The 20,313-nt window shown below is 32.3% G+C and overlaps 3 protein-coding genes across 4 annotated transcripts; 2 read left to right on the top strand and 1 right to left on the bottom strand.

Annotated features, from left to right (window-relative positions):
* Positions 6,188–8,850, top strand: LOC105158949 (TPR repeat-containing thioredoxin TTL4). Of its 2 annotated transcripts, none has more exons than XM_020692245.1 (6): positions 6,188–7,220; positions 7,306–7,501; positions 7,663–7,835; positions 7,972–8,302; positions 8,382–8,526; positions 8,639–8,850. In XM_020692245.1, the coding sequence occupies exons 1-5, from the start codon at positions 6,394–6,396 to the stop codon at positions 8,508–8,510; spliced, it is 1,656 nt and encodes a 551-aa protein (XP_020547904.1). In that variant the 5' UTR covers positions 6,188–6,393; the 3' UTR covers positions 8,511–8,526; positions 8,639–8,850. The 2 variants fall into 2 exon arrangements, with proteins under 2 accessions (XP_020547904.1, XP_011074174.1); XM_011075872.2 differs by having other exon boundaries at positions 6,189–7,220; positions 8,401–8,526.
* LOC105158948 lies at positions 11,258–12,797 on the bottom strand. Its single transcript, XM_011075871.2, has one exon. The coding sequence runs from the start codon at positions 12,556–12,558 to the stop codon at positions 11,557–11,559; it is 1,002 nt and encodes a 333-aa protein (XP_011074173.1). The 5' UTR covers positions 12,559–12,797; the 3' UTR covers positions 11,258–11,556.
* LOC105158947 lies at positions 17,447–19,018 on the top strand. The gene has a single exon (XM_011075870.2). The coding sequence runs from the start codon at positions 17,697–17,699 to the stop codon at positions 18,918–18,920; it is 1,224 nt and encodes a 407-aa protein (XP_011074172.1). The 5' UTR covers positions 17,447–17,696; the 3' UTR covers positions 18,921–19,018.

Below are 20,313 nucleotides of genomic sequence, written 5' to 3'. Positions count from 1 at the left end.
TTTTAGAAAAAATAGTAATAACAAAATTGATAATTCTAAATATGTATTTCAAAATTACGTAATTTCATCAAATATAAAAAATATAATAAATTTTCAAATAATAAATAATATTTATAATTATATGAAATTTGATGACAACTTCTTTACTCAAAAAGTAATTCCAAAAGCGTAGAAGGTTGACTGGTTTTGGGGCCTTGTTGAGCCAACTTTATGTACATTTTCCTCCATCGCACTGTAAAGCGATAGAAAGAGTTGCATCCACTTTTGTCGGCATACTCACTCAATTTTGTGACTATCGTTCTCGGAAATAGGAAAAAGGAAAACGAAGTTTTAGCAGACGACAGTAATTTCAAATTTATGAGAATAATTAATTCTGTTTTTCATGTAATTTATGTACTAAAAGACATACATTTCTGGGAACCTTTTGAAGCGTGGTCTCATTTTCAGTTTGGACACATTTGTTAGAAGCATTGTGGAACATGAACCAATATGTTTGTACTCATCTCTGTCCACATCAAGTGAGGTTTAAGGTGTCTTATCCATTCAGAAACCGGTCAAAAATATCCAGAGATGTCCCTTCAATTGATTCACGTCGACATGCAAGAAACTGCAGTGACAATACTATTTGAACATTCTTGATCATAACTATTTTTCAATATTTAAGTTAGTATGATCGTAGTAATAAAAATAATCCTGGAAAAAATAGCAAGGGCAATTAAAATTGTGATTGTTACATGGAAATGTGTATTTACGTATATGATTGAATGTTATGATTCCATGTAGACTATTTATACAAATTTGGTAGACTATTTATACAAATTTGATTGTGTGTGTGTGTGAGAGAGAGAGAGACTAAACATAAAACGACAACCATAGAAAAAGAATAAATAAAGAACAAAATGAGAAATGTATAAAAAATTCTTAATTGAATCAAGTTTGAGCGAATCAAATCAATGACACAACAAATATGCTATCCCATGTTATTGGTAACTTGTCTTGAACTTCACACAATTATACAATAAATGTATTATATTTGTCATATAATTGATCATGTTCTAGCCGAACCTAATTAGAGTTAGAAGTTATCGAAATATATATACATACCCCATCATAAATGCAACTGGTAACTATAAATACCTCATAGACTTTTGGAATAAGGAATTAGAGACACTAGAAAAGAATTCCTATGGTTTATAAATTGTTCAAGTGTGTTTAAATCGGTTCTCAAATAATACAATTACTACAATACCAACTCAGTATCAATATTTTGCGGCATCAATATGTGCTAATTATGCTAAGAGTAAACGACACATCACGCAGTGAAAATATAAATTTCGTTATTGCCAATAACTACAATAGTTTGTATGATATTTGACTGAAAATTTAAATATATCTCGATTAATAATCTCTATAAGTTTAGCATATTATTATACATGGATAGCAGAAAACATTGGGACATGCATATTATTTGCAGGAATGTCAATGTGTATGGATCAAATTCGGACTCAAACCCAACCTTTTTTTTGAACTGGAGTTTAGAGTCGAGAATTGGATCTCAAGATGGGTTGGTGTATAATTTGGATCGGGACCTAACCCAATTATTTTAGTATTTTATAAAAAAAATGTGTATATTTTATTTATGCTTACATATAATATATAAAACCAATGACATTATAAATGATATATATTTTAAATTTTTAATATTTTAAACCTTCATATGCAATTTTTCAATAATATTAGTCGTATATTTATAAAGTCGTAATATTATTTTTTAAAAAATATTTAAAATTTTAAATCGGGTATATTGGGTTGATTCGATCTATTCTGTCGAGTTCCGAGTTGGATTTGAGATTCAAGAAATTCTTGACGGGTCGGATATGAGGTTTTACTAACTATTTGAGCAGGTGTTGAATGTGGCATGACCTAATCAAAGCAGGCTGATTAATGCAATGCTGGCAGCTGCCGTCTTCTGCAGTTGTGTTAATTAAGAGAGTGAGTATCGTAGGATTGCATGCTGGAGCCGGCACCGACTGTTTGTTATTTGCATGTATGGTCTAAAAGACAAGTAGGAAACCCGGCGCGGCAGGCCATCATTTATTAATAAATCTGTCGACAGGTCATGAGGACTCGGAACAGGACTGCAAAAAGGAGAACGGCGACCGATTCCTCCTTATTTGACCATGAATTACTCTTACTCTTACATTCTTGTCCCTTATTCTTTTACTTTGTTTTTTCTCCCTTTATATATTTATTAGACTCGTTGAAATTTAACTTTACGGAAAGAGAGAATTTTCATGTGATTATTTGTTTTTGAAAAAAAAATTAAACTATTAAATGGGAAAATTATTAAATATTATAAATTTCTAATACGAACTTTTTATATGCTGAAAATTGATATTATCTTTAGTGAAATTTAGCATGTGACAGTGATATTTGAAATCAATATCTCTTATTTAGATTGACTTTCTGAATATATAGCATATTTTTTTTTTCAAAATACAAGTTCTTAATAACAAGAGTAATATATTTGTTAAAGGATCGAGTCACTTTAAAAGATTAAAATACTATAGAAGTTTCATTCATATCGTAATATATATATATTAATATTGCAAACTCAACTTTGGGCTCAATTTTCGACGAGCTGGTTATCTATATTGATATGAACAATAAAGGCTTCCTACACTCATAAACAACAGCTAATAATATCGTTATACTAATTTTAAATATGATAATTATACCCCTAATTAAATATGTTAAATATTAATTGTAATTTTTTTTTAACAAAAGTGAGTCCACGTCATGTTAATACTATTTGACCAATTCTTTTATTATGTGAATAATACTTTAAATTGGCTTTGCTATTCTATCTTTCTTTTGTTTTGAAGCATGAGTTGTTCGATTACATATTTTATTTTTATTTATAATATATTTTAAAATATGAAAAATTATTTATTATATGTACGTAAGAACCATGTGTAACAAACTAGAAGTATATATTTAAATAAAGACAGAAGGATTTATGTGTGAAAATCACATAGCAATTAAGGGATGCAATTTACCCCCTATAATATTAGAAATGTGCAAAAAATACTTTGTGAAAAATAAAATAGCAAATTAACCATAGCAATTAATGTGACACAACTTGAGCAATTTTCGAGACAAGACAAAACACGACCAATATTTGCCTACTTCTTTTTTATATCTTATCTGCGTGGCTTTTTGTTTTTAAACTTTCTTCACTTATATATATAAATATAATATAAAAGAAACATGATTTGATAATGAATAGTGGTTTTTGCCTTCATAATCCCAACATCAAACCTATACAATTTATTTTAAAATATTTTAAATTACCTCTAAAAACAAATTCAAATATACACTCTATACTCAAAACACATACTTATTTATCTCTATATTTTTCTCTTTATTTTTAAAACACAAAACAAAACACTAAAAAAATAAAACCAAACATAAGAGCAGCTAGATTTGGTGTTCGTAGTTGATTATATTTGTTTTTGTCATATGGCAAATTAAAGATCCACCCGCCCTTTGAACGAGCAGCAAAACAGTTGTTTTTTGTACACCAACTCAATCATAACTAGTGTTTTATATGCAAGAGCTAATTATATTATTATATTAATATTTGAACCAATTTGAATAATATATCAATATATTAGTATAATTAAAAATTATGAAATAATAAATTATAATCAATTCACATGAAAATGAGATAAATGCCCACATACATAACGAAACTCAAATTCATGAATTGGACTAAATTAAGAGATTTCAATCTTAATCACCAGACTAAAAACTCATTAGTTAAACTTAACTAGTCTTACAATTGAAACACGATGTTTGAACTATATTCAAATGTTCGAACTAAAATCATTAGTTGCCGATGTAATTATTTCATGAGTAGCAGACCTTTTCTCGTAGGATGCCATTAATGTCGAACACAGATTTAACGTGTACATGGAGTCTGACTTCAAATGTAATATTTTTGAATTATATATTAAAATTTTGAAACTTTTAATGTATCGTCTCCCAAAGCAATCAATATCAAATGCAATAATGAGACTTTACATTATACAGTATCGTCAGCCTAGTGGTTAAGATTGAGATCTTATGAATAAATTTGATGTCATCAGTGTAATTTCCATCAGACGTGTGGATGTTTGTCTCACTTAATGTAAGTTTATTGTAATAAATATTTATTTCATGTGGGTTTATTATATTATGAATTTATTAACAAAATTCATGTATTTATCAATTTATTAATATTGATAATTTATAATCAATATTTGTATCGCAAAATAATTATACAGTGTCTTCAACGAATATATATAATAAAGATATATGTCAACAACGTTGTTCTTGTAAAAACTTGAATCTTGGCTTAAGTTTGAACCGAAATATAATGTTTTAGAGTACCGTAAACATTAAGAAATTTGAATTGCATCATTGTCAAAAACCATGTTCATTCCGACGTACCATTAGCAAATTCATTTTTTATAGCATGCAATTAACTATATTATTTAATATATCGATAATTATTGAATACGTTCAAAATAGAAAAAGAAACGAAAATTAAACTACTATAAAAGTAAGGGTAAAATTACAACGACCTCCCCTGAGGTTTGGTATAATTACTAATACCCCCTTATTGTTTGAAAAATTATTAATACTCTCCTGATTTTAACGGTCGTCTAACAATTAAGCCAATTCATTAGGTTTCCATCCATTTTTATGGTAAACTGACCAAAATGCTCTTGTGGATTAAAATTACAAGTTTATTTTTTTTTAATTTTTTATGGACTAAGTAGATAATTTTTTTTTATAATTTTTAAAATCTTTTCACCCATCCCGTTTAATATTTTTTTTTACAAGTTTTTAATTTAAATAAAAATAAAAAAATACAATAAGGGCAAAGTTGACAATTTTATATCTCCATGCAAGAATTACATAATTTCATCAAATATTAGGTAGGTACTTGTAATTTTTCAAACAACGATGGGGTATTCGTAATTATGTCAAATCTCAAGAGATATAATTGTAATTTAACCTAAAAGTAAACATATATCTGTGTTCCTAGAATTTAAACTCACAAATCTTGTTATGAGATCACATCAACTTTAACAATCGAGCAATGCCTCGTTAGCAGTGCACATTACCCAAAATTCTTAACTACAATAATCTATGCAATAATTGTGTAGTGGCATCGGACACCAAGACTTTTCAACACAAAAAGACATGTATAAAAGCAATTAGATGATGCTTTTAGAATAGGAAAAAATAAAATGGATATGATGAGAAGAGGTCCTACTTGTTCGGTTGCAGACAGTCTTAAATTTGTTCAAAGTATAGTCTTATTACAATTAATTAATAATCCATTTGCAAGAACCCAACCCACCACTACCACTAATTGCTAAACAAAATGCTAATTAGTATCTTTCTTGCGCTGTCCCATTTGAAATTTTGTTGACAGGGCGGTGAATTGGATTCAAATTCTTTATTTCAATTTCATCGTAGTTTTTTATTCTATTTAAATGTAAAGACATAATTTCTGTTTAAATAGAACAACTTATGTAATATTTATACATATATGGTATATATATATATATATTAAATAGAATAAAGAACATGATAAATTACAACGAATTCCTACCGAGAAATTATCAGTTTTCCAGATTTTATGGCCATCTAACAACTAGTTTAACTCGATGTTAGGTTTTCATATTTTTGTGATGAATTAATTCAAATACCCTTATGAATTATGAAATATAATCTAGCTTTCTTTTAAAAAATTCCTGATTTTTTTTTATGGATTAAGCGAACAATATTCTTAATTTTTACAATGTTTTAACCAATTTGTCCATTTGTTTCTATTTTTTTTTAATAATTAATAAAAAAACAATGAATGCAAAGTGGATAGTTTCAGGCTTTCATAAAAAAAATACAGAATTTTATTAAACATCATAAGAATTTGATAATTTTTCAAACAACAAATAAATATACGTAATTATGACAAATTTTTAAAAAGCTGGTTGGAATTTATCTTAAAAAAGCAATGTAGAAATTAAAATAGAAAATCAAATTTGGACTGTTGAGGCAAAAGAGATAAAGTTGGTTACTTGGTATCCACTCTATGAGCACCCCAAGTTTATATATAAATTCAACTTCCATGGAGTAGACCCATAACATTGAATGAACTCTTCACTTTCAAGTCATATATTTCTTGATTTCCTCTTTCTTACAAGGCAATTCCAGTTTTGGTTCTTACATGAATTTTTGAAAAAGAAAAATTAAATCAATTTTTTTCAGTTTAAATGTAGCTGAAAATTACATTTCAAGAGTGCAAGAAAATCTTGGGAGAGTAGATCAGAGTTCATAATGGCAGAAACTGCCAAGTATGGATTGGAAAGTGAGATTGGGTGTGGGTTTATGGGTGCATTTTTTCAGTTGAAGGGATTCAGGCCAAGAAACTCTGTAATGTTTCAGGACAGTCCATGTTCCAAGAAGCAATTGGATACCTCAAAATCAGCTAAACCTCAGTCTGTTCGAGGCAAAAAGACTCTGTCCAAGCCGGTTCCAGTTAGGCCAAGATTGTCGAATTGTCGTGATCAGGACCGAGCAGGCAGAGCTTCCGATGCTGCAAGAAGCTCGACGTCGTCCTCCAACAACTCTGGCTCAAACAAAAGGTTGACAAGACGACACACTCAGGAACCAACCTTTACCTCTAGTGAACTGAGCTTGGCACTTGCTGATCAACGAAAGATCGATGCAAACAGCAGCCTTTATCGAGCTTCAACGGGCAATGTCATGCTTTTAGGCCATTTGGGCAGCTTGAAGCAGCACGGGAAAAGCGGTAAACATGATCAGAAAGTTGCGGTCGAGGGAAACGTTAGGAAGAGGGCAGTGGACACAAGCTACTACCAACTTGGGAATATATTGCATAGTCCGAGGAATAGATTGAATCCCGATGTTATCAAGTCATTAGGAAATGAGAAGTACAAGCAGGGGAAGTATGAGGAGGCATTAGCGCTGTACAACCAAGCGATTGCCATTGATCCGAGCAAAGCTTGCTATTACAGCAACAAGAGCGCTGCGTTGATGGGCTTAGGCCACTTTGTGGAGGCCGTTTCTCAGTGCAGAGAGGCTATTCGTATAGATTCTTCGTACCATAATGCTCATTGTCGGCTGGCGAAATTGTACTTAAGGTAGAAAAGTGACAAGAATGTTAATGATTGGAAAGTGTTTGTCCTTTTTCTGTTGTTATGAAGTAGTTGTGATTATGTTCTGCAGATTGGGAGTAGCTGAGAAAGCAGTTCACCACTTCAAATGCTCGGGACGGAAGGCCAGCCCTGAGGACATTGCTCAAGCTCAGGCTTTCAAGAATTGCCTTGACAGGTGCATTGAGGCTCAGAATCATGGAAACTGGGGAAAACTGCTTGATGAGTGCCAGATGGCCTTATCCCTCGGCGCAGATTCAGCTCCACAGGTTAGAACTCAGACTAACAATCTGTATAAAATTTACTCCAAAAGTCTCAGTATGTGTATTGTATCTATCCCGCATACACAGAGTCGATCAATCTAGTGACTTATGTCTAAATTATGCATCCCAAACGGCAATACCGCCACATGACTGTTGTTCGTCTATAGATTTACGCGATGAAAGCAAAGGCCTGGATGAAATTCCATAGACACCAAGAGGCGTACACCGCTTTACAAAATTCACCACTTTTCAACACTGAACTCTATGCTGAGTTGTTAGGCTCCTCTGCTATAGCCAGTCTGTTAGAAGTCCATGCCCTTGTTTACATGGCTAACGGCAGGTTAGTTGAACATTTACGACCCAAAATCTGTTCAGAGTTTTACTTTAATGTCCAATTTGCTTTTACACAACTCGTGATTGTGAATTCCCATTGAGGGAACGCTATTGACACTTAAAGTTCTACGCCGCATCAATAGATTTGAGGATGCAGTGGCTGCCGTTCAGCACGCCATACGTCTTGATTCCAGCAATAGCATGAACTTAACTGCAGAAACAGTAAAATCCGTGGCATCAGCTCGATTAAATGGAAACAGACTATTCAAGGGATCCAGGTTCTCAGAGGCTTTAGTTGCATACAACAAAGGGCTGGAGAAAGATCCATACAACTCCATTTTGCTATGCAATCGTGCTGCTTGCCGATCTAAACTAGGACAGTATGAGAAAGCAGTGGAAGACTGCACCGCAGCCCTTACTGTCCGTCCTTCCTACAGCAAGGCCAGACTGCGTAGAGCTAATTGCAATGCTAAGGTGACCTTCTAATCTTGATAAGTGCAAACACAAAACATCATATGTGAATAGTCGGCCTAATTAAGTCGTCATCACTTAGTTTCTAATTCTTGATGTAGTTGGAAAAATGGGATGCTGCAATTCAAGATTACGAGTTGCTGACACAAGAAATCCCGGGAGACGAAGAAGTGAGGGCCGCCCTTTTGGAAGCGAAAATGCAGCTCAATAAGCTGCAGGTGGCCATGGTAAGAAGACACACACTATTTCCAACCTTGTATCGGTATCCAGCTCAATGTAATGTGTTGTTGTACCTAGGAATAGCAGGATGTTTTACATAGGCTGAACTGATTGTTTCAGGTTAACATTGAGGACAAGTGCGGCACTTAGCCAAAGCAGAGGTTGTGAAGTTGTTCAGACATTTAGAATACACACAAATATTAAGGAAATTCCAGGAGACAGTGCTGACAGGTTTAGCAAAGTATAAGGTTATACTGCACCTGATTGAAGGACAAATACAGATCAAACAATAAAACAGCATAAAAATGCATCAAAGCTGTAATGGATACATAGGCAGAATGAAACAAAATGGCCTCAATTTATGATTGTCATTTTTTTCCTTTTTCCGGGAGTGTGAATTACAAAGGATTTTTTTTAAATTTGATATAATTATAAATATTCTCTTGTTATTTAAAAATTACATATAACCTTAGAAAATCAATGACCGTCTAACAAATACCTCCTACAATGAGTTGTCGAGAGGGAAAATTTATTAGACGGTCATTAATTTTAAGAGGGTTCTTGTAATTTTTCAAATAACAAAAATGTATTTATAATTATGATAAATTTTAGAAGAGAACTTTATAATTTATTTATTATTTTTTTTGAGGGGGGTAGGGGTGGGGATTGTGTACAGGAGTGCTTTTTGTTGTATGGGAGCAGGTGATGAGTTTTTGTATCTGTTTTTTTCCCCTTTCTTGGTGAGGATTTTTTTTATTTATTATATGAATGAATGGCACTATGTATTCTTTATTGTGTAGATGGATTGGATATGATTGAAATGAAGAACAAAAACTGATTGCTTTTGCTTTTCTGATAATTAATTGAAGCCAAAAGAGATGAAGAATTGTCCTTAGTCTTAATTAATTTTTATGTATGAAAATACTAATGTACTTATGTAATCTCCACGTAACCAAAGATAATTAATTAATGTACTAATGTTCATAAATTAGACGGGTCAAAGTCGTGGTTACTTCCGGAGGTGAAATCGTATGTTTGTTTTGTGCCCCCACCGTAGGAATAGAGCCCAAATGTTTCATTAGGCCCATTGGTCCTGAAAATATGTTTTGACATTTCTAAATTTAAATAACTTCAAGTAGTTTCATTTTAATTTTTGAACTAAGTTTCAACGAATATAAATAAATTTTAAATTTTTTAAAAATAAAATCATTGAAATTCTTTTGTTAAATCTAAATTCATCAATCCAAATATGACCTTAGTTCAAGCTCCATAATCTTAAACATATATTATTTTATATTTTATAAAAATCTAATTACTCCACATATCTTTAGATATTATTGAATAAAATGACTAAAAACTATCTTAGAAAAGACTAAGAGGTGGCAAATAAACATTATCTAAATAGAAAAATTCTGAGTCGAATCATATATATGGTTTAGATTTTCATTTCAAATTTGGATATAAATTCTTACCTTGAAACTTTTAATACAATTTGAAAATTTTTATCCAAATCATGTTTAGTTAAATCTAATCAAACATATAATAAATGTGATATATTTATTATATAATTGATTATTTTTTTTTAAAATTATATATTAATTATATAATTAATTTAAATTCGATCAAATGGAGTCGGACCAGAATTTCCCCAGCACCTGTTATTCTTGGGTGCTTTTATGCCACTTTCTTAGCTTAGCTTTCTTTCTTGAGCTCTCCACTTTGTTAGATTGAGTGGTTACCTATGTATGGAAGTAAAAGAAACAAACCTACTGTCCGCTGAAACCTTTTTCCCAGTTCGAATATTGTCTGTTTGATGGAACCTGACTTTTTAAACTATCCTTGAGATCTCAACTGCCATAATTTCATAATTGAAAAATTATTTGTTTAGTATTTTAAGTTTGTTTGTTCTTCATTTTAGTTCTTTAAATTTATTCGTTTTAGTTTTAGTTGGATAATTTTCAAAATTACTTAATTTTAATTCTTTAACACAATTTCGGAGAATTTTACCCCTGCACAGCTTTTCAAAAGCAATTTTAGTCTATATATATGCATTTATTTTGCATCTCGTAGTTAATGCTCGCCTAAAATGGTATAAGAGTTTAGGTTAAGAAATATTTATTATATTACACTTAGAGCATTAGGATGGACTATTAGTCTTTATCATCAAAAGTGCAAAAGAGTCGTCAATTAAACTAAAGGACCAAAGCTATGCAAAATTAATAGATAAAAAATTAAATCTAATTTTTTCAAAAATAAAAAGATCAAAATGAATTCAAATCAAGTTATATGTCGAAAATTTTCTATTTTCCTTTCATAAATTCAGAGAAAATCTACATCTTGTTGTCCTCCTGTCTGTACCGAAAGTGTTTGAGATTTGAGACTCTCTACTCTCTGAACACATCTGATTTCCTCAATTCAAAATTGAATGTTTACTTGGAGTTGTCGGACTGAGCTTTGTCATTTTATATTGGATTGGATTTTTTAGATTCAAGTCGAAGTTAACATTAGTTTCATATGTAATAAATCGATTGAGGGTAATATAATTTTTTTTTATTAATATTAGTAAATTTGATGAAGTTTGACTAATGAACGGATTTATTTGTTATATAAAAATAAATATTAAGAATATAAAATATAATTTTTTCAAATCATATGGAGTATGCGTGTAACTGCAACAAATTTCATTGGAGGACAAACTAATTATCCCAACAAATAAATACAAGGTGTGGATAATGGAAATGTCGTAAAGTTGAGGGCAAGAAATGAGAAAAGTCAAGAAATATGTTGCTATACACAAGTAATACATTTTCAAAACAGAGCAAAAGCATACAAAAATACCCTTGAAAAAACCTGATCAGCAATGAACATTTGATCAGGTTTTTACACAGAATTCAGAATTTAAATCAGTCCAATTACTCACCAATTATTCATAAGAAAGAAAATTTAAATCTTAGTATCAAGAAATAAAATCAGGAAAAGGAGAAAGAAAAGAACATATATATGAAGAACCTTAACTGATGATGATTCTTGATCGATGATCATCTCTTCGAACTCCGACTTCTTGATAGCATGTCTTTGATTCCTCCGACAACCCAGGTTTCCTTTGCAATATCATTTGAAAACTTGGAGAAATCCGCTCCACATCTCATCACCACCAAATTCTGCTTTTCCTGCTCCTTTCCGCCGTCGTCTTTTTCCTCCAGCTCCGCCTTCTCTTCCAGCCAGCTTTTCGCCGGAGCAGATCGGCACCGCATGAGCAACAGCGCGTTCGGCGGTGGAGCACTTGGAGCCTCATCGTCCTGATGATCAACCGAACAAGGCCTAATTATATTCCCTTCCCTTTCCTCTCCTGTGATGAATTCTTTTCCTTGATTTTCTTGTAAAATCATGAACCATTTGGAGAAAACAGCTCTAGAGTCATGATCGCTCTCCTCTTTAGATCCCGACTTTCTGTAACTCTCTTGGTCATCTTCGTCCTCCTCGTCGTCCTCCTCATCGTCGTCTTCGTCGTCCGATGTGATTTCAGCAGCCGGAAACGCCCCGAAGCACCGGAAATCGAAGCGGATGTTGCGCAAGCATGTCAAGAATTGCATCACCTCTTTCTTGAACCCTAGAGCTTCAATCCATGCAGATCTTTTCTTCTGTTTCCTGTTATTGTGTAGCCTCTCAATCTCTTCCATCACTGACTGCCAATTCTTGCATGAGCTTGGCTTAGGCCTAACTTTTATTTGCCCCGCACAAGTGACTTTCGGTGATGTCGGCTCTGATATATCTGAATTATGGTTCTTGGATTTAGCCCACAAGAGAGGGCTAGCATGGCCACCGCCGCCACCACCACCACCTCCACCTCTATTAATACTAGATTTCCTCATGTGGTGGCGTTGGCGCTGGCGTTGGCGGTGCTGATGGTGGCGAGTGGACGGCTCGGACGGCCTAGCCGGGCTGCAGATAGGCTTTGGCATTAGGCTTAAATGAGCTCTAGAAGGAAAACAGACCAGCAAATCAGCTGAAGGAGGGCCTTTGCCTTCTCTACCTTTCATGGTTAATGTTGTGCTAAATTTTCAGCCTCAGAAGTGCAGAATATAGAGATCTGTTTCGGGGAAGTGCTTTTAGCTGTAAGGTGGTGTGGATGAGTAAATTTAAAAGAAATGAGAGGGGAAGCAATGCAGGGACAGCTTTCCCTTTGCGACTTTTTGTAATGTGATAGCTTTTTTTCTTTACCATCTGTTGAGGTTGAGGTTGGTTGGTTTCTGCTCTCACTCTCTTAGAAATGGGGCCACAGCTCACAAGGAGGTGAGCTTCTCTTCTTTAATTAATGTATACTCTCAAAGCCCTTTACTTTTTAGGCCAAGAATGAGAGATGTACTCTTAAAGTCCTTCATTTTTTAATTTTTTTTAACCCAAATCATATTCCATTGATCTAAATTAATCAAAGAGCGAATATGACATACTTGTTATGTAATTGGTTATTATTTCTGAATAGTGTATCAATCACATAATAAGTATATTATACTTGTTATATAATTAGTTCAAATCTAACTAAATTCAATTTGAGTTAGAATTTTGCCCAATTTTTAGGCCAAAGGATGAGAGAGAGAGATGGTGGGCACGAGGCTTGTTTCATGATCCTATCGTGCTTCTATCGATTTTGGTGAGCCCATGCCAGGTAAGTCTCATAGCAATAGTGCAATAAAGTTGCAACCGCAAACAAACTCCTATGCGTTCGTTCCTCAACATTAATTATAATTTGCATGTTTGGTAAGAAACCGTAAATCCAAATTAAATGTTTGTAGGTTTAAGACACGTTGCTGTTACTGCTCATCACCTCTGGAAAGTGGTATATATGTGTCCGTATACACACACACACGCACTAAAAGTGCTTTTATAGTTTAGGCTTCAATCAGTTACTTTAAGTTCAAGTAGGGGCATAATAGGTGCGATATTTTTTTTTTTTTGGTTAGGTATATCGTCGGTTTGGGTTTTCCCCCCCCCCTTTAATTTCAGATAATTTGTCTACTTCATTTCATAAAAATCTTTCTTTGTATTGAATTTGATAAAATCCAACTGTTATCACATCATAGGTCAAATCAATTATATTAAAAGTGTTATTGCACGATCAATCATTTTTGTTAAACGATCAGTACAAAAAATTTATTAATTCTCAACGAAAATTTTAGCAAGAATGATTTCCCGATATTTTATAGAGGCTAGCAATGAATTCTAGCAACACTTAAACTTTGTTGTAAATTTAACAACGCAATATTTCTTTTCTAATATTAATTTTGATACGTACCATAGTAAATCAAATTAATATCACCGAGAAATTTATTCTCCTTTTTTATTTCAGTTGATATCTAATGTCATGAATTCTTGAATTGTGAAGATTAATGGCATATCAATAGTAAGTTTTTTATTAGCTTTTGTTTGGTAGAACTTGATTCAAATTAAATTTTTAATTAACTAATATAAACTACGTCACGCGTATATATAACTAATCCAATTATAATATCTTATATACCTAATATTTATATATTAATTAATAAATATAAAATATGACTTCATTTTATAAAATGAATGCGTTCTGTTTAATCAATATGTGGTCCGTTTCTTGATGTTTGATTCGTACAAATCCATACTCTAAAATCCAAACATAAGTAGTAATTATAATTCAACATCAATTATGGTTGATTAAAAGGATAAACCCTAAGAATCGGGATATGTTGGGATGAGATAACAGCATTGAGGTGAGAAATGTGTATACATTATGCTGGATCAAAAGCATAAACCCTAAGGGCCGGAATGTGTTGGGATAGAGATAACAACATTAAGGTGAAAAATGTGGTTTACTGTTCTCAAGGAGGAAAGAGAGAGTGAGAGAGAGAGAGAACACCGAAAGTGTAGTAAAAAGGAGTAATTATTATTTTATATAAAGTGATTAAGAGGACATGATGAAGGAGTTGATGGCACTTGAGAGCACTGGCAACAATGGCCCCTCCATATATACATTTCTCTCTCTCTCTCTCTCTCTCTCTCTCTCTCTATATATATATATATTGATTGCTTTGGGATTGGACTTATCAAGTATTACAATATAGGGTCCTCCAATGGACAAGATCAAGATACCATGTCTTTATTTTATACATACCCTACAAGTTTTAATTATTTAGTGGGGGGAGGAGAAACAACTTAGAATCTTTCTTTTGAAGAGTTTTGCTTTTTTTATTTTTAGTTCAAATTGCTCCTTTTTCTTTATTTCTTTTGCTTTTATGATTGGATTTTGTAACATGTAATGTTACAATTTTATTGAGGTAACGCGTAACGTTATTTTCAGTTATGGAATTTACAAGCAGAACTAAGATATGTATCATTTTTTCTTAAGAGGAGTTAGGATTAGTGTTCTTGTGATTAGCAAGCATTCACATATATCGATTTTCAATTCAATTAAATTCACAGGAGAAAGAGCTTGAAACTTTTGCCACCTATTGTCATTCGAAATTATGGAGGGCTATTTAATGAGAAATTGTATTCTTCGTCCTATATTTTAGGGTCGACTCGCCCTATTGATTATGATATTTTTATCAATGATTTCATAAATTACAAAATAAAATCTCAGTTTTAATCCTCTCGTTAGATTCCACTAGTTTCGTTATGGAAAAGACACACCCTCGATCCACCATATCAAAATTCATTTAAGCATGCAGATGCACTAATGCAATCAACCATATCAGAATTTATCCTTAGAACCAGGACATGTTACTCTTGCCCCATTCTTCATCAGTATTATTAGTTCAAATTTTTAGCAGTACGTAAATTTTGTATTTTCGAAAATCATTATATAATTACATAAGACCCTCTTTGTTTGTGGTCCATAACATGGACTAAAATGTTTGAGAGCATAGCAAAAAGGTGAAAATAACCAAAAGCTTTGACTTCTCTGGAAATTGAAATTTAGGGTTTCGATGTACGATCTCCAATGTGCTTGCATTGCAACCCCGCTAATTTTGATAAATAGTTTCATATTTGCATAAGTTTATATATAACTACGTACCAACAAGGAAATAAAATAAAGTTGGAGGAATTGCAACCTAGTCCTTCTCTTTTTACGAAATTAGTATGTAGTACCATGATGACAAAATATGCTAAAACGAAAACCCTCCAATTAAACTAAACTCTCCAATCCTTAGTCATGATTAGCGGATTCTCTTTTGCAGTCTTACTTTTGATTAAATAATCGTATGGTATGTGACACATATATATAGTCCAATGTTTGGAAATAAAGACTAAAATAAACGTGCTATATATATAAACGTATAATTAGAAATATTTATTAGATTTTTTATATATATGAGGAATTAGGTACTTTAGAACTATTTTAATCTTCAATTATGATATATGAAAAGAAGAATAAATAAAAATAATATAATTCAAGATATAACGAGAGATAAACGTTAGGTAGTGTTAAAGGAAAGAGACGAAAGACAAATTGAGGAAACGAGCGTTGTACTTTTAAGTAGAAATAATTTCATCATTTCACTATGTATTATGGGCAAAATGTTCTTTTATGATAAACATCATTTTTTCGAACTAAAAATGTGTGATTATGAATTTTATGAGATTAAAAGAAACATCTGCCATAATTCCAGTACCAAAAAAATTCTAACCTTATTTTATAGAATTAAAAAAGCATTATGCCCATGCATTATAGTATAGCATTTAGCAATATATGGCAAACTCAATATGTTTGTAAAAATATTTAAAAAAATCATAAATAATTTATATTTTATTTAATAAGTTGATTATCGATTATGAAATATTGGAATTATGAAATAGTGGCTTCTAAAACATAAAAGTTTAAAAGTTTAGGGAGTTTGAAGGGTATTTGAATAAATTATTAAAATAATATTAAAATTATTATTATGATTAAATTTATTGAAAGAAAGTAATAAATAAAAAAGTAAATTTAATATTCAAAAATTGGTACGATCACAGAGTTTTTTTATAAATTACTAATTACTAATGGGTCAATTATTTTTATTATAAAAAACTTATATAAATATAATTTAATTAAAATATATAATAAAAGTATACATCCGCAACTCTACATTAAAATTTATTTTTTAAAATTTGGGCGTGTCGTGGATTGGAATCGCTACTCATTTTTATTTTTTTGTTTAATTTTATTTTTATAATTAATTTAATAATATATTAAAATCTAAAAAATTATAATATTAAAATTATATTAATTTAAAAAATATAATTAACTATACAAATTTAATAGTGTATATTTTTTATACAATTGTAAAAAAAAAATGAATTATACAATTATGATGTTAATATAAATGTTTGTGGCTGAAACAGTTGCATAAGGTACGTTATCATCTTCTGAACCAACTATTCCACACAGAACTACTCAGCAAATATTGTAATACTCTATACCATTTTTTGAACAACATTTCCGAAGGTGCCCGTGGATTCCATTGATGTACCAACCATGAAGTATGCAAAATTTTGTGATAGACTTGATGTGAGAATGTTTTTCAAAAATAAAAAAGCCTTAATAGAGGCGGTGAAAGATCACTTGATACGACATGCACGTCGCGAGTACTTTGTAACTAAGAGTTCGAAAGTCAAGTGGAAAATGGTTTATAAGGAGCGTATCCTAGGTGTATATATATATATTTTTATATTTGTTAATACATATTTAAAAAATTTTAAAAAAAATTTAAAGTATAACCTGCAACTCGTATTATTTTTATTATATATTTTAATTAAATTATATTTATATATATATATTTTGATAATAAAAAAAGAATTAACCCAATTACTAATAGTACAGATTAAACGAAAAAAGATGATGAAAGTAGAAAAAGAAAAAAAAAAGGATTAAGGAAAAAACTTCTATAGGCCCTGAAATTACGTCCACAATGTTTCAGCCCAACTGATACGGAACTTAAATGGGCTGCAATCTGCTTAAAAAGAATCAGGCTTTCTGCAAATGTCTCTGGCTCTATCTGTTCTTCTTCCTTGAAGTTGATGAAGAACCCTAAACACTCAATTGAGATCTACCCTTACTGGGCATTTCCCGCTATTCAGAATCCATTCTAACCTAGGGGGATTTTGAATTTCGACGCCATTTTCACAGGCAAGTTATTTGCATATACAATTGCAAATTTTTGTCATGATGTTTATACATATGCGTAAATATCTTGTCTACTTCTCCAAGAATAATTCTTTATCGGTATGCAAATCCCCTGTTTCTTTCTCTCTTCCAACACTTCAGCTTTTCTCTACTTCTGCGGAGAAACAACGTACTACCACCACTGCACTTTCTGATTTCTTGCTGCATAAACACCATTTCTCTCCTGAATCGGCTTCACAAGTCGCCTCGGCTTTAACCCGTCTGAAGGACCTGGAAAAGTACGACTTCATACTGTCGTTCCTCAAAGACAGTGGTTTTTCAAATACCCAGTTGGAGAAGATCCTGAAATATAAGCCTGGATTGCTCTCAGCAAACGCTGACATAGTCATCAAGCCCAAGATCAAGATTTTCCAGGATTTGGGTTTTTCTGCTAAAGACACTGCTGAAATAATCACGAATGATCCGGATATTTTGTACCGTAGTTTGAATAATAGAGTTATCCCGTCATTGTCTCTGTTAAAGGCTTTTTTTGGATCCAGTGTGGAAGTAGCTAAGGTTTTGAGGATTTCCGGGTGGTTCTTGAAGTATGATGTTGGAAAAACTATGGTTCCCAATGTTGAATTCTTGAAAAGCTGTGGGATAGCCATGGAGCAGATCAGTTGGCTTATGTATAATTTTCCTCGGGCACTCTTGAGTAAGCCGGAAAGATTGAGGACATATGTTGACAGGATTGATGAGATGGGAATCAGTAGGAGTTCCAAAATGTTTATTCATGCTATCCGTGTTCTTGGGTCGATGACTATAGAGACTTGGGAACAGAAGTTGAAGGCTTTTCAGAATCTAGGTTTCTCCAAAGATGACATAGTGGCAGCATTCCGAAAAGCTCCTCAGGTTTTCGCTGTATCTGAAGCAAAACTGAAGAACTTGAAGAAGGTTCTGCTTGCATCTGGGAAATATGATGTTTTATGTATCATTAACCACCCGACGTCACTCATTTGCAGCATCGAGAAGAGGTATAAGCCACGGCTACAAATGTTGGGGATTCTGGAGAGTAGGAATTTGATTGAAGATTGGCCTAATTTTCCAGCATTATACAAAATGTCTGATGAGGCGTTTTTTAAGAAATATGTTGGCCCTTATTTAAATGAAGTTGGGCACCTGAGTATGGTTAAGAGAGCGTTCAGAGTCAAAAGAGACGCCGAACTTATATTATCATCGAAAAAAGTGAGATCACAACCTACCATCAGTTCTAAAATTCTGTAGCAGCCTGTGGAAGCAAATTGAGCAAAAATAGTTAGTTCGCTTAAATTGTTTGCCCAAGTTATTGCTACTTAAAAGTTCGTTTGCTCTTCGTATTGAAATTCTGCCGTCTTTCTTAAGCATGATTTGCAGCTAAGATACTCATTCTCCTAACTGGCTACGACAATTTTGTCTCAGGCCTATAGAAAGTTCTTCATCTCCTGTCCTTCCCCATTGTGATTGCATATGTGGGTTATTTCCTACTCCTCAACCTGGGCAAAGCTGACCCCAAAATCAACTTCATGATATACTCCACTTAATCATTGGCCTGTAAATAACGTCGAAGTTGTGATCTATAAGGCGCCTCTGTTGAATCTGAAAAGCACATGATAGTGTTTCAGATTGTATATATCAACTTAATAGCACATGATAGTGTTTCAAATTGTATATATGGTACAAGTTCATGTATAGTTGAAGGTAGATCATATATAATGAAATGGTTAATTTAAAAGAGTCTAAAATAATCATTTGAATAATCTTGAATTATTCAAATGAGGTCCTAGATGAGAAACCCAAAGTATTAACTAATTAAATTAATTAAATATTTGAGTTTTGGAATTAATTAATAGGATTACTTAATATTAGGTCCAGAAATTAAATAAAGAATTAATGTGGATTTTTGAAATTAATTGATTGGATCAATTAATTGCTAATCTAAAAATCAAAGTGTATTCAACTCAAATTGTGGTGAAACATCAAGAGAAGACCTTGATGGACCCTTAAGGGACCATAAGGACCTACCATGCATTAAAAACCTTTGATTATGAGTTTGCATCCTCATGAGCGTAGCTCACCTACCTTTCACTTGAAACAAGTCACTCCCTTTGTATATAATGGGAGTGGTGGCCATTTGCAAGTTGTTAGAAAAAGGTGTATGTAGCTATGTTTCTCTCCCTCACTTTCTCATCACTCTTCTTCCTTAAAAGGGTTGTGCATTTTTCATCTTTTTCTCAAGAGCTTGAAATTCATTGACTTTCTTAAGAAACTAGAAAACTTTCTACTTCATCAAAGTGTTGTTCTAGTCTCATTCTCTTGAGTTTCCAACATGACTAAAAGAGACGTAAGTTTGAGTTTTGTGTGAACTTGCTAGAGAGAACATATCTTTGTTCTTGTGTGTACAAAGTAAAAAACTATTGTTGGATGAGACCTTTTAAAACTAGAATACTCCATTACTCTCAAAGAGGTATCTACCTTTTGACTTGTATCAACTAGTTGGTGTGCAACTAAATAAATAGCCTAGTTGGCGTGGAACATAATCCCATTTTAATATCTTATTTATTATTTTCGTTGCTCATTTTACATCATCCTCGACTTGTATCGATTTTTTCAAGTGACATTAGAGCTCGATTTGTACACT

This window comes from Sesamum indicum, linkage group LG3 (assembly GCF_000512975.1).
Source record: "Sesamum indicum cultivar Zhongzhi No. 13 linkage group LG3, S_indicum_v1.0, whole genome shotgun sequence".
Taxonomy (NCBI): Eukaryota; Viridiplantae; Streptophyta; class Magnoliopsida; order Lamiales; family Pedaliaceae; genus Sesamum; species Sesamum indicum.
Note: the sequence above shows the minus strand (reverse complement) of the source record. Positions and strands in the feature narration are given on the sequence as shown.